This window comes from Natrix helvetica (genome assembly GCF_964273705.1).
Source record: "Natrix helvetica genome assembly, chromosome: 2".
Lineage (NCBI taxonomy): Eukaryota > Metazoa > Chordata > Lepidosauria > Squamata > Natricidae > Natrix > Natrix helvetica.
The window spans coordinates 36,643,703-36,658,220 of record NC_138552.1 but is presented as its reverse complement, the minus strand read 5'-3'; the positions used below and the strand labels follow the sequence as shown (position 1 = coordinate 36,658,220).

Below are 14,518 nucleotides of genomic sequence, written 5' to 3'. Positions count from 1 at the left end.
TTAAAAAAATGCTCTGGATGGGCCACACCCTGCTGATGTTTTACCTGGCTCTTTTTCCATGCTTTTGGGAAGGGGGACCAAAGCTTATTTTAAGCAATGTAAGCTGTTTTCCTTTACTCCCAACTCTTTCTGATATCCTGCCATCTTTTATCCTTCTTTTTGTTTCTTGGTGTTTTTCTTGTTTTAATGTTTTAAACAATTTGTAATTTGCCCAGGTTCCTGATAATTAAGCAACATTCTTCAATTCAATTGACAGTCTGGGACTGGTAAAAACATAACAGTTCAGTATTATTACTATTATTATTATTTGCACAAAAATCTTAAACCACAGCCACCGAGTCTATAGCTGGTGTTTGCCTTCATATGCATGCCTGTGCCGGCCAGCTGGTTTTCGGCCTTCTGGATGGCTGGGGGAGGCCATTTTTGCCCTCCCAAAAAGCCTCTGGAGGCTAGAGAGGGCAAAAAACAGGCCCAATGGCCCAACCAGAAGTTTATTTCCAAACTTCCAGTTGGCTGTTGGTCATATTTTTCACCCTCCCCAAGCCACCCTCTGGAGGCTTTCCTGAAGCCTAGGAAGGGCGAAAATAGTCTTCCCCAGAGGGATTGCTGATAATTAAGCAGGGGGGGGGGCTGTTTATTTATCTTGGGAGGCCATTTTCGCGCTCCCCAAGCTTCAGGAAAGCCTCCGGAGCCTGTGGAGGGTGAAAATTCCCCCGTGTGGGTCACTCGCGCATGCACGGTGGGTGGGTCACTTGCACATGTGCAGGTGGGTGGGCATGCACACACAATAGCACACAAACACCCAGTTTTGGCACACCTTTAGAAAAAGTTTAGCCATCAATGCTCTATTGTCTACAACGCTAACCATTAGGACATTTCTGCTAACATTCTACTGAAATTCTTTTTAAAAAAAATTCAGACAGTGCAATATTTACACGAAACCACTGGGGGAGGTAATTCATTGCATTGTGATATCAGCATGGTGACGATAACCAGTGGGGGCTGCTGCTTAGTTGCTGATCCTGTGTCTAGAGTTTGTGATGGTCTGGATAACAAAAACCAGCTCTGGCTCAATGTTTGCAAGAAAACATGGCTCCCCCCACCCCCAGCACAGATCCAGAATGGTGTCAGTTCTGATTCTTGACAGGGTAGCAATTCCCAGACAGAACCGGTTTTCAGCAGGTGACAGCCATGGCCGGGCGGGGCACTTTGCACAGAGCCATTTTGTGCATTGGTTGTGCCAGTTCCTGGACTTCATTACTTTGTGATTGGATTACTGCAATGTGTTGTTCATACTGTTGCTCTTGAAGACCATCTAGAAATTACGCTGCTAGAGTCACTTATTGAGATAGGTGGCTATGGAAATCAAATAATTTGAGAAATTACAGCTGAACCCAAATACAGTGGTATGCATAGTTTTGAATACTGAAAGCAGTATAGTAATGAATGAATCCCCCAAAATTGATAAATTGAGCAACTATGTAAAGTGTGCTATATAATTACAGTCACTAAAGAACCATTTTGAATTACAAATTGAAGCTTGAAGTGAATAAAGTGCTTTAAGGTTTTGGTTTTTTTTAAAGCTGGTTCTTTCCCCAGGGCACTGGAATAGGGTGAATCTGAAACCCTGTGGTTCTTGTTACTGTTATTGCAGACTGATGCTGGAAGATGCTGTTTCTGTTTTGGATTGTTGTATTTTTACTTATTTTATGTATTTTTGTTGTTGCTGTGATTGCTCAAAGTTATGGCATGTGAGGTGAACAACCATACAATACATATTTTCTAAAATAAATAAATAAAAGTTGTTTCTGTTGACTAGTTTATCATTTTAGGTTACTAGATCGGCCATGTTAAAATTAAAAAAACTAAAAAGATAGTAATGAATTCTGTTTATTTTTTATGTGTTAAAACATTTTGCTATTTGAAAACAGATAAAAATGTCAGGTGAACATTCTGATCATGCAAGATATACCAGTACAAGGATGCTAAATTCCATTATTTGTATGCGTTAATCTTGGTATTAAAGTTTATCATTGTGTTCTTCATTCTTTTAAAATATTTTTGTGCATGTGTGCATATATTATACATATAATCCTAAACAATTTCATAAAATTATTCACAAACTTCTCAATGATCAGCGTTAATAAGGGCCTATGCCAGCGATGGTGAACTTTTTTTGATTCGCATGCCATAAGAGGGGGGGAGCGCAGGGAAGCCTCCTGAAGGTCCCTGAAGCCTCCGGAGTGCTTAAGCCGACCCTACGAGCAAACCGGAAATCCGTTCCCGAACTTTCAGTGTGCCTATAGGGCCAGATTTTTGTGCTCCGCAAAAAGCTCCTGAAGCTCCTGAAGCCTCCGGAGGGCCACCGGGAGGAGGGCGGGGGAGGCTCTTTCGCCCTCCCCAGGCTCCTATAAAGCCTCTGGAGCCTGGGGAAGGAAAAATGGCTTTAAAAAAAGGCTGAACTCAGCAACGCCTCACGTGCCCTGACAAATGGCTCTGCATGCCATAGGTTCGCCATCCTGAGCCTATGCCATTCAGTGGGATTAAAAGAGATGAGGGAGATGGATAGAGCTATATATGTTCCTCCTCCTAGAACTATTAGTAGTATTAACACTCTTTCAGGAAAGAACATTGGAGGAAAGAGTTAATCCTTCTGTCTTCCAGTCCCAGGGTTGATTTCATTTATTTAGTAATATTGACTAGCTGATAACCTCTAATTTCTGGTGCAATAAAACAATGTTTTCATTATTCAGTTCGGTTAGCTCCTTGTTTATTTGGACAGATTATATCCTGAATGAACAAACTATGAGGAAACAAATGTGTTGGCAGGCAATGTAGGATACACTGAGATTTCAGTACTTACTACTTAACATTTTACTTCCTTTTCTTTCTTTCTCAAGTGATTCTACCTGCTGTCTTCAAGCCCATTTTGAAATTTGTTATAATAGAAACATTAAAAAATAATAAGCAGCTGAGACACCTGTTGCATTATTGAATCTCCTTCACAACTTGGCATACTTGCAATGGGTCATGCAGAGAATGTGGAAGAGCCAAGTTCAAGGAGAAACAACTAACCAAAATTCAAAGCATATCCTGGAAAAATCAGTCCAGGAAAAACATTGTGTTGCACTGATAAGGGAATAAAGGAAGCTGAGTAGGTTCACCAGAATCAGAACTTGTAGCTCTTGTGAAACTCCTTTAGTTTGGAAAAAACTGCTGGTCAGATTCTCATTAGATTTTTTTAAAAAAATAGAAAAATCATGTAATCCTTCCTCCATCCCAGAACTAATAGACCCAGATATGGGGTTATGTGGGAAACACTGCTCTAAGCACTTCTGTTAATCTGAATTATACCCATATTGATACCCAGATTCATTTGTGACAGTAATAATATAATGACAGCCTTCCTCTTATGTGATTGAAATGATAAGGAACTTTTCATGCTGTTATTTAAAATACTTAATTCTTATTGGAAAAGTTGGAACTAGAAAGAAAGGACAAATGAGCAGTATTTTGGTCATCATTGGCTAGCTAAGAGCTACAAAGTAGATAGGCCCAGTTTACTTTTAAACTATGGTTTCACTCTTTCAAGACATATAAAGTCTTTTCTATATGAAATAGGTGGCAAATAAATTCACTCACTCACTCAATCAATCAATCAATCAATAAAAATATACAGTAGTTGTCTAGTCTCTAACACTAGTTAAGTACAAACTATAGTCAAGAAGGGCTGTAAGTTTCCCATCACTGTTATAAACCTCATACATAGCTAATTCTAGGAATAATTCATTCCTCCTTCTTTGTATAATTTCCCAATCTTCAAATACGATGGGATTACAACTCTTAGAATTCTAAACCAGCAATGACCAATAATATATCTGGAGGCCATGATGTTCCATGAGTACTAGAATGACCCTGCTGTAGAAGGCTGAGTGTGACAACAACAACAAGAGAAGGAAGGAAAAATGGACAGATAACTCCTCTTACCTCAATTGATGTACTCGTGAAACAAAAACATGAATAATTTCATCAAAATTATATTTTTCTTCTGAATTATCATGCATAAAATAATAATCAATTGTCCTATTATTTTATTCCAGCTCAGCAATATTCCCCATCTGAAGCTTACAGGAGAAGACCAAATCCTTCCACCTTCTTTGCTGCAGCCAAACTTTCTGCTATGCTAAATGGAAACGATGAAGTGTATGCAAACCGCATGGTAGTAGATCAGGTAAGACTGACAGGTGTATATTGAGATTAGTTACGTATGACTATTGAAAGTATATGATTATATCAAGTAGTGAATTGCACAATTAGTATTTGTTTATTTTATTTCAAGGGGAAGAAACAAGGGAAATATTTATCATTTAGAACCTAAGCATGGTAACACTAAGACACACACACACACACACACACACACGCACGCACACGCGCGCGTGCACACACACACACACACACACACACAATGTATTGGCCAATATATTACCTGCTGAAGTCCTACTAATTTTAGAGGAGTTTTTCATAATTCTACAACAGTTTGTGAACTGTGCTTTTTCTTGAGCTCCCTTTTTTAAAAGATGAAGAGTAAAATTAAAAACTTCTGTTTAAACAGGATACCAAGAACCTTGCACTTAGTTCTTCTGAAATGGCTCTTAATCTGTACTTAGCCATGACATTTCATTTTGGGACTGATTGATTGATTAGTTTTTATCAGTTATAAATTCAACGAAAATCTTTTAAAAGTTAAAAAAAAAAACATGAAAGACCTGCAAGCAATGGTTCATTCACTCCCCTTAACTAGTGAGTGAATTGTACAAAAATGTCTTCTGTGTCCCTGCTTCATCATGCTACATGCTGCCCATCTTTTTCCTGCACAATTTATCCCTTTCACTTTTTTATTTTTGTCTATTTATGCACCCATCCAAATTAATCTGTTTTATGCTCTTCTCTCTTTTGTGTGTGTCTCATGTATGTATACCCACTCCCTCTTCTAGGCCAGATTTGTCGCTCCAGATATTGCTGGATGACAATTCTCAGTAGTGCTATTGGGAAAGCTAGTGATGAGGCTGGAGTTGCTGTTCAGCATCCTCCACAAGATCGTATTTCTTCTTCCCTATCATAGACTAATAGAAATCCTTGTCCATGGAGTTTAGTGTCATCTTACAATTAGTGTGGGAGACTACATGAAAAGGTAAAAGGTAAAGGTTCCCCTCGCACATACATGCTAGTCGTTCCTGACTCTAGGGGGCGGTGCTCATCTCCATTTCTAAGCCGAAGAGCCAGCACTGTCCGAAGATGTCTCCTTGGTCATGTGGCTGGCATGACTAAATGCTGAAGGCACACGGAACGCTGTTACCGTCCCACCAAGGCGGTCCTTATTTTTCGACTTGCATTTTTACATGCTTTTTGCTTGCGTTTTTATATGCTGGGGCAAGTAACGGGAGCTCACTCCATTATGCGGCGCTGGGGATTCGAACCGCTGAACTGCTGACCTTTCTGATCAACAAGCTCAGCATCTTAGCCACTGAGCCGCCATGTCCCCTTTACACTAAATAAATGTAAATGTTAAATAGACAGTATACATTTTATTTAAAATTTAATTAGTTTAAACTAAACTATTTTTATATTATTATTGTTATACCAAATCTATACATTTTATTTAAAATGTTAGGTTTGGTATAACAATAATAATATAAAATTTTAGTTTTTACTTACCTATTCTATCTGGTGTTTGCTTTCTGAGGAATTGCTATGCTTCCTTCTTGCACATATTTTTATTTCATTTTGATACCTGATAATATCATTGTAGATATTGAATGAATTCTTGGAGCATAGCACTGAGAGTATATTCTGCCACCACTGGGTTACTGATCCCACTGCACATTTTCTGTTGGGATATTAAAATCCCTTGATGGTTCTAACAGCTGAATTTAGTTTTACACCATTTTGCATTGTTTTGTATTTAACATTAATCATTTTATTTCCACGCTTTAGTTGGAAGATGCTGGTCTCAAGTACATTAATGACAGCCAGAGTACTTCTGAAACTAACACAGATTCAAGTAAAGATCCAGAAGTGTTGGAAAATATCCCAAGCCACAAAAATCTATCATCACTTATGATGCCTAGCTTGGACACCTCAGGTCCTTACATGCCACTAAAGAAGACACATGGTCTACGGAATCATCGTTATCCCTTTATTAAAAAACGAAGGTGTGTGATAGCTTTGGATTGCATTGTAATAAAAACAGTAACTCTTTTCGTATGTGTGTTTGTCCTATAAAATAAATGGGTTTGGAAAGTAATGTGTTAGATAGGGTTCCAAAACCTTTCATGCATCAGTTCTGCAAAAGCCCAACATGTTGGTTCTGACATTCTTTTATCTGCTTTCTGAAAGCATAACTAAGCAGAAGAGATAAAGAATGACTTTTACAGAATGTTCTCCCTTCATTCCCCTCTTCCCTACTCAGAGAAACATATTTAAAATTTTCCATCACTGTTTTTCTGTTTCTGAATTCATGCTGCCACAGTAAGTGTGAGCTTTGTGATGTGTTTGCTGACATATTGTTGATTTTTGACCAAAAAGGTTATATTTTGACATTCAAGGAAATGCTTCCCTTTTTCTTAAGACATGCCTCTAATTTCTTAGATTTATTCAGCTATTTTAACTATGGTTAAGGTTAGGTAGAGTGGATGAAAGGACAATACACTTTGCTAAATTATTGTATGTTTGTGTTCCTTTGCTCCCAGTTCCAGTCTTGATGACTTGGATGTTGACAATGGAGATGAAAGATCCCATAACTGCTATTCTTCAGTATCCTACAATTCTTCTGTGATTTTGCCTAGTGATAGGGAGAGGTTAAATGCTTCAGAGCCCACCACTAGATTGGATGGCAACATGAACAGAGCTGAATCTCTTCCTTTATCCAACAGTTCACAGTCGAAGGTATCATTGTTATTTTCCCATAAAATTAATAACAATTTTTAATTGATGGGGGAACTTACATTTCCCCCCAAATGCCATAGTATTATTACCTTTTAAACATTTTGAATTGACCAGTAAATTTTAGTAAAAGGAATTTTCCATTAGAGACAATCGTCATCTAGTTTTGCAATTAAAACTTTTGTAAAAACTAAGAAAGAGATAGGAACATTTCAAAATATGCTGTTTGTTTTATATGTTTAGGAATCTCTACTTTCAGGAAGTCGTTCTCGTTCATATTCTTACACTTCACCCAAAGTCTTATTAGGCAAACCACAGTGTGCCCAGGAATTTATTCAATGTGATTCAAATGATGGTGAGCATTGATATTTTAATATTCTTATATTTTTAGAGCAAGTTAGCATGGTTTATTCAGCCTCAAATTAACTTTAGGGTAGGGTATTAAGTATACCTTTCATATAGGAGGAAATGTTTTTTCTAAGTTGCAAGATTCAAATTACTCACACCTATCCCACCTTTTTCTAAATCAAATTTATATCTAACTATGGATGTTTGAAGATAGGCAGGGTGAACGGATGCATTAAATTTTGTCCCTATAATGTGCATCTTGCATTTGTGTACAGTTTAGTTATAGTATCTTACTGAGGTTTTGGAAAAGGAAGAATATTTGCTTATTAAGTATATATTATTACTTTTGTTCAGGAGCAAAGACAGCATAGATGGTCCCAATTTTCCCCACAATAATAATGTGATAGGTTAGCCTGGGAAGAGAAAACTAATTTCTGTGGCTAAAGATGGATATTGATATTATTCTGATTGGTCACAAAGACATCCAGGATTTGGCATTTTTGCCTACCTATTGAGTCCTTGAGAACATGGGGTAGATAGATGTTGTTTACTAATATTAAAGGTGTTGTTGTAGGATGTAAGCCATCTTCTGCAATTTATTATTATATATAACATATGAAATTACAGCTGCCAGTTGTAGGATGTTGTGATGTCTCGGTGTAGTATATATGTGTGTGCATTCAAACTGTGTGGCATTTTGTAATTGAAAGAGGGAAATTCTGTCAATATGTATATTTTCTAAGTCTGTCCAAGTTTTTTGATATGGCACCTGATGTGCTAAAAATTATTGGGAACACATAAACAATGAGTTTATGCCATAATCTTTCAGCTTTTATTATTATTATTACTACTACTTCAGGGATGTTAATATACAATAGTAATATTTAAATGGAGTGAATACAAAGGAAATTTTAAATGGAAATCTTATGTGGTCAACAATTCTTGATTGCTAAAATGTAATTATTTTAAACATTAATTTTTTTATAGAATCACACGCATTCAGCTTGCATGAACAGTCAGATAAAAGGTATGTTTTAAGTGTTTATACATGTATATAATTTGTTTATTGGTAATAATTGCCAAATAGATACTGTTTACTTGAAAAATGTAAGAACTTCAGCATCAATCAGGTATGCTACTTGAAATTAACTTGCGATGGCTGGATAAAATACAGAAATGCATATATACTGAAATTGTTCCACATTTGAATAAGATATAAGAATGCAGATATTTATTTTTTTATATTTTATGACTTCTACACTGTAATATAGTCACATATTTTATTAATTATACATTTTTACTTTATAAGATGTTAAGATATTTGCTGGTATATTTTTAGGATTCAAGAAGAAGAATGGGATAAGTACATAATACCAACAAAATCAGAATCTGACAAATATAAAGTTAGCCGAACGTTCAGTTTTCTAATGAATAGAATGGCCAGTACACGAAATAAATCTAAGGTAATTTGGGATCGATACACTATGGAAAAACAACAAAAGAAAACAAAAAAAAATATTAAATATTATGGGTGTTGAATTGTGCTTGTACAATTCTTATAAAGATTTTATAACTTGGAAATGAGAAATATTGTATTTCTTTGGACATACTGAATAGAAAACATTTTCCAGTTGCAAGAGGTTTTTCTTTTTTTTTAAAAAAAAGCATAGGAGAATCTACAGTGAAATGATAATATTCAATATGTTAATTTGGCATTTATCATTCTATTGTCTGAAAATGCTAGGCTAAATAAATATATAAAGGGGAAAAGGGACAGAATTTTATAAAAGGAGCAAAGTCAGAGGTTTTTTTTTTTTAAATTGTGCTAAATATTTCCCTTCTGATTTTGGAACAGTTTGGGAACATTTTTTAAAATTGCTTCATGTCAATATTTTTTCAATCTGTTGCTGTTTTGGTTCCATTGTGATTTTTACAAACTCTTACTTTGGACAAATAGTCCTGGGTAATCATGTGGATATGAAGATATTCAGAATTATCCTAAGATGATCCCTATATCCTTTAATGATATAGCCTTCAGAAAGTGCTGACCTCATTTTCAGTGGTTATCCACTTTTGTTTCCCTTTTGTTACAATATTCAGCATTTCCAAAAGTAAAGTTTATTATTTATTTTATTTTAGATTTATCTTTAGATTTTTTTTTATCCCGCCTTTATTATTTTTAAAAATAACCCCTAGTGGCAACCATACTTCTTCCTTGTCTTCCTCTTTTCCCCACTACAATCTTGTGGGTTGGGCTGAGAGAGTAAGACTGGCTTTCAATACCTAAGGCAGGGACTACAATTCAGAATCTCCTTGTTTCTAATCTGGTGCTTTAGACCAAATGTTATTTGAACGAGGTTATTCTACTATGGTTTATATAAACATGTAAGAGTATGATTTCTATGGAAGATTGTTCTACGGAATGGAGAGGAATGAAAAGATTATTCATTGCTTCTCTTGAGTGGGGTAGTTGACTGCTTCTGGAGATACTGATGCTGTACCACTCTGAGAACTAAATTTGTATTTACTTGTATTTTCCATTTTGGTTATTAAGGCAAAAAACAAAGATGCCAAAGAAAAAGAGAAAGCTAATAGACATCACTTTGCTTCTGGATCGTATGCTGGAGTAATGCCGTGTTTCACATGTGAGAAACCACTTTTGGGGAAAGAATCATTACAGTGTTCTTGTAAGTAACTATTCTTTGTGTTCATAGAAGTTGCTTTCCCCAACTCTGTTGTAGAAAATTGCTTGTATTTCAGCGGTGGGTTTCACATTTTCCACTGGTTCGCTCCATGGGCACCAGCCTTCTGCACATGCGCATAGGCTAATGCGCGTGCCTTCAGCACATGTGCTTGGCCTCAAAAACTTGCTTAAATAGGATGGTATTGAGCTGGGTGGGTGGGCGAGTGGGTGGGCCCACCTGTGATTTCCGCTACCTGTTTGGGTGAACTGGTCCAAACCGGCTGAGTACCACCTCTGTTGTATTTGTAGGTTGGTTCCAAACTTAGTCATATGTAGAACAGATCAGAACAGATAACCAGAACCACAACTTACTTAAGTCCCTTAACTAGCGTACAAGTTTCTCAACTAAGTAAGATTTTTGTGGGATTACTCGAAACAAGACAAAACATAGATTCAATTCTATTTCTTAATTTGAGAATAATTTGCTTAGTTCAAGATACAGTGTTTGCATCAGAGGTACTAAATCTCCGGATTCATCCATAAGCATGAATTGGAGAATTTATTATCTTTATATTGGCTAGCAACAGTTTGTCGTGCCTTTAGGAAGAACACGTCTAGTTTTGAGCTGTTGGAGCCTGAATTTAGAACTTAGAATTTAGAACTCCTCCCATCAGCAAGTTGCCCCCAACAATCTGGGTCTTCAAGTTACCCACCTCGGAAGGATGGAAGGCTGAGTCCACCTTGCCCCTGGTGAGATTTGATCTGCCAAATTGCAGGCAGCTGGCAGCAGAAGTATCCTGCAGTACTGCATTCTGACCACTGCGCCACCGCTGCTCTTGGAAATTATTACCCCACAAGTTAGAGTGATCTCTTAATTAGGTGTGACCAACACGATAAAGCCATGTTAACAGATTAGCATATTGAACATCTAATGTTGCCTCTGCCTTGAACAGTTGCTGGGTTTACATAGTTTTGTATTAGATGCTCTCTTAAATCAATTTCATTTTTATATATCTCCAAAGTAAACTTAAGAGATGTAAATGTTTCCTTTTAGCTGTTCCACAAAATGAAGCCAGAGAGATCTGTTTAGAAATTATAAGGTGAACACTGGTGAAAGACTCTCAAAAAATCAGTCCCATCCCCAACCCTTCTTCTGTCCTAAGCCTGCATTTATTTTGTATTCCTCCTGGTTAGTTCCAATAGATGAAATGAGCCCAGAGATTGAAAGAAAAATAGATTGAGGAGATTTAGTATTGTTCATTCATGCTTCTCTGCCTTCTCAAACATGGATCCCTCAGTCTGAACGTAATTGGGGCTGATGTGAATGCAGACAGACAGACAGACCTGTTTCCAAATCATGGCATATGTGAGGGGTCACCTTTTTCCAATTGTTTCTGTCCACCTGGTATGTTCAGGCAGAGTGGATACATTCTAGCTTCCCTTTATCAAATGCTGTGGGACTAAGGGAAGCATGTCTTCTCTGTCATAGCCCCAACCCATGATAGGGTCTATGACAATTCAGCACGGCCAACTCGCCACAGCCAACTCAACCACGGCTAACTCACCACAGACAACTTGCCACAGAAAACTTGCTACGGCCAACTTACTGCAGGACAGCTTGCCGTGGCCATATCGCCACAGGGCAACAAGTTACACTAATATCAAAGAAATGGTGGAATAGAATCATTAAAGAAATGATGCAAAAGGAGGGACAGAATAAAATATGAACGGCAAAAATTAAAATATATTTATTTATTTTAAATATTTAATTAGAATTGTTACATTGTCCCATCATGAGTTGTCGTGCAGCAAGTTGGCTGTGATAAGTTGGTTGCGATGAGTTAGCCATGGTGAGTTGGCCGAAGCAAGTTGGCTGTGGCAAGTTGTCCCATTCCCGCCTGAGATATGGTTGGTGGCATCTTGCCAGGGGTTTTGGAAAACCCTTAAGACTTGGCTTTGGTCCCTGGCTGGGATTAATTTATTTGCATGGTCCTTATCAGGCTTGTACTGTTATGGTTGTTTTAGTCTTAGCTGTCAGAGTATGTTTTCAACAGTTTTTTTTATTTTTTATTTTGCCCAGACTGTTTAGCTGGACAGCTATAACAAGGTGAAAACAATAAATCATTAAATTTCATCTAGTTTGATTCTCAGAGTACTGCTGAGAATAATTGATTCTCATAATATAAACCTAGATGGGGTTGTTTCCTTAGTGGCAACTCCTGTTCTGTATGATGTGTGGTTTTGGCCTAAGATCCAAGACACACTGTACTAATTTATCCTTTCAGTGAAAATTAACTGGGTCTTTGCCGATTTATATAACTTTTCCAACTCTTTTTCCAACCAGTCATCACAGCTGGAAAACATTAAGGCAAATATTACTTCTAGATGAAAGTTGAACATTTTTAAACTGAGATTGCAATTGAGAGAACCTTTTCTTGCTTCCTTGCAGATTGCAATGCAATTGTGCATAAAAGTTGTAAGGACTGTGCTCCTGCTTGTACAAAAGTAAGTTTTAAAGTGAATACTTGGGGATATCATTGCTCACTGTTGCACTATTTTATTTCTATTTCGTTGTTTTAGAGCAGGGATGTTCAACCTTGGCAAGTTTAAAACCTGCGGACTTCAACTCCCAGAATCCCAGAAAAGCATGGCTGGCTGGGGGATTCTGGGAATTGAAGTCCGCAGGTTTTAAATTTGCCAAGATTGAACATCCCTGTTTTAGAGAGTAACATATCAAGAAATTTATATTTTATTGGATGTACAGGTAATCCTCACTTAACAATGGTAATTGGGACTAAAACTCCACCATTAGGCAATTGCCACCATGCCAATTTATGGCAGAGGTTCTGGCTGTCTCAGCTACCGTCATTAAGCAAATCATGGACCATCACAGCATTACTTGATTATGTGGTTACCATTGGTGACTTCCTGCTGATTTCCTCATTGAGTTTGCTTATCAGAAGCCACCAGTGAAGCTCACAAATGGCAGCCATATGATTGCACAATGTTGCAAGGTCATAATGGTGAGCTGATTGCCAAGTGATTATGTGTACACAACAATTGCTGCAACCACAAGGACTTGTTAGTCCCACTTGTTCAGCACCGTCGTAGCTTCGAATAATTGTTGAACTTTGAACAATCACAGAATGAGTGGACGTTAAGCAAGGGGTACATGTAGTTTTATGCTGGAGTAATAATTTAATCTAAGCCAGGGGTGTCCAAACTTGGGAACTTTAAGACTTGTGGACTTCAACTCCCAGAATTCCCCAGCCAGCTATGTCCACAAGTCTTAAAGTTCCCAAGTTTGGACACCCCTGATCTAAGCATTTCAAGTGAGTAACTATTGTTGATCTACAGGCAAAAAGGCACTGGTTGTGGTAATAAAATTGTTACAAATAGATATTTTATTTATTTATTTATTTACTGTGCTTCTAGACCGCCCCCTCTCCCAAAAGGGACTCGGGGCGGTGTACAGTCCATGCAAGGAATACATCACAATATAATAAATAGAAAAATTAAATATGTACAGTTAAATATGGAGGAGGTTAAAAATAGAGTTAAAAAGAACTGTACAGTTAGCCAGTATATATAAATATAATTTTAAAACCCCTAAAAGACACACAAATTAAATTAAAAACAATACCCCTAAAATAACCAGTGAATAATACGTCTACCAGGAGGTAACAGTTGTAATTATGCCAGGCCCGCTAATCGGAACAGGTGAGTCTTCAATTTTTGCCGGAAGGAGCGGAAGTCAGTGGTGGTTCTGATGTCGGGGGGGAGGTCATTCCAGAGGGTTGGGCCCATCACAGAGAAGGCCGTACTCCTTGGTGTCGCCCGCTGGCATTACCTAGTGGACGGCACCAGGAGAAGCCCCTCCCTGTGTGAGCGAATTGGCCGCAGGGATGTGTGTGGGAGGATGCGATCCCGCAAGTAACTAGGTCCTGTGCCATGGAGCGCTTTAAAGATGGTAATCAGGACCTTGAAACGCACCCGAAAAACCACAGGTAGCCAGTGCAGCTTGCGCAGGAGAGGTGTTACGTGGGAGTACCTAGTACTCCCCATCACAGCCCGCGCGGCTGCGTTCTGAATTAACTGCAGTCTCCGGGTGCGTCCCAAAGGCAGCCCCATGTAGAGAGCATTGCAGTAGTCCAGGCGGGACGTCACCAGCGCATGAGTGACCGTGTGCAGGGCATCCCGGTCCAGTAGGGGGCGCAATTGGCGCACCAGGCGAACCTGGTGGAATGCCCCCCTTGCCACGGCTGCCACATGGTCATCCATTGACAGCCGGGCATCAAGGAGGACGCCCAAATTGCGCGCCTGTTCCACAGGGGGCAATTGTTCGCCCCCTATGGCCAGCGATGGAATCAGCTGGCTGAACCGAGGTGCCGGTAGCCACAGCCACTCGGTCTTGGAGGGGTTGAGTTTGAGTCTGTTGTCCCCCATCCAGACCCCGACGGCTTCCAAACACCGGGACATCACTTCGACAGCCTCGTTGGGGTGGTTTGGGGTTGAAATGTACAGCTGAGTATCATCAGCGTACAG

At 38.4% G+C, this 14,518-nt stretch overlaps 1 protein-coding gene across 3 annotated transcripts in view; it reads left to right on the top strand.

Moving 5' to 3' along the window:
* ARHGEF28 (Rho guanine nucleotide exchange factor 28) overlaps positions 1-14,518 on the top strand; it is a 166,591-nt gene that overhangs the window by 101,665 nt on the left and 50,408 nt on the right. For all 3 annotated transcript variants that reach the window (XM_081942975.1, XM_081942976.1, XM_081942977.1), the window contains 8 exons: positions 4,101-4,231; positions 5,995-6,212; positions 6,750-6,945; positions 7,186-7,297; positions 8,278-8,317; positions 8,630-8,753; positions 9,845-9,977; positions 12,423-12,478. In XM_081942975.1, the coding sequence (XP_081799101.1) occupies positions 4,101-4,231; positions 5,995-6,212; positions 6,750-6,945; positions 7,186-7,297; positions 8,278-8,317; positions 8,630-8,753; positions 9,845-9,977; positions 12,423-12,478 (1,010 nt within the window). The remainder of the gene's footprint in view (positions 1-4,100; positions 4,232-5,994; positions 6,213-6,749; positions 6,946-7,185; positions 7,298-8,277; positions 8,318-8,629; positions 8,754-9,844; positions 9,978-12,422; positions 12,479-14,518) is intronic.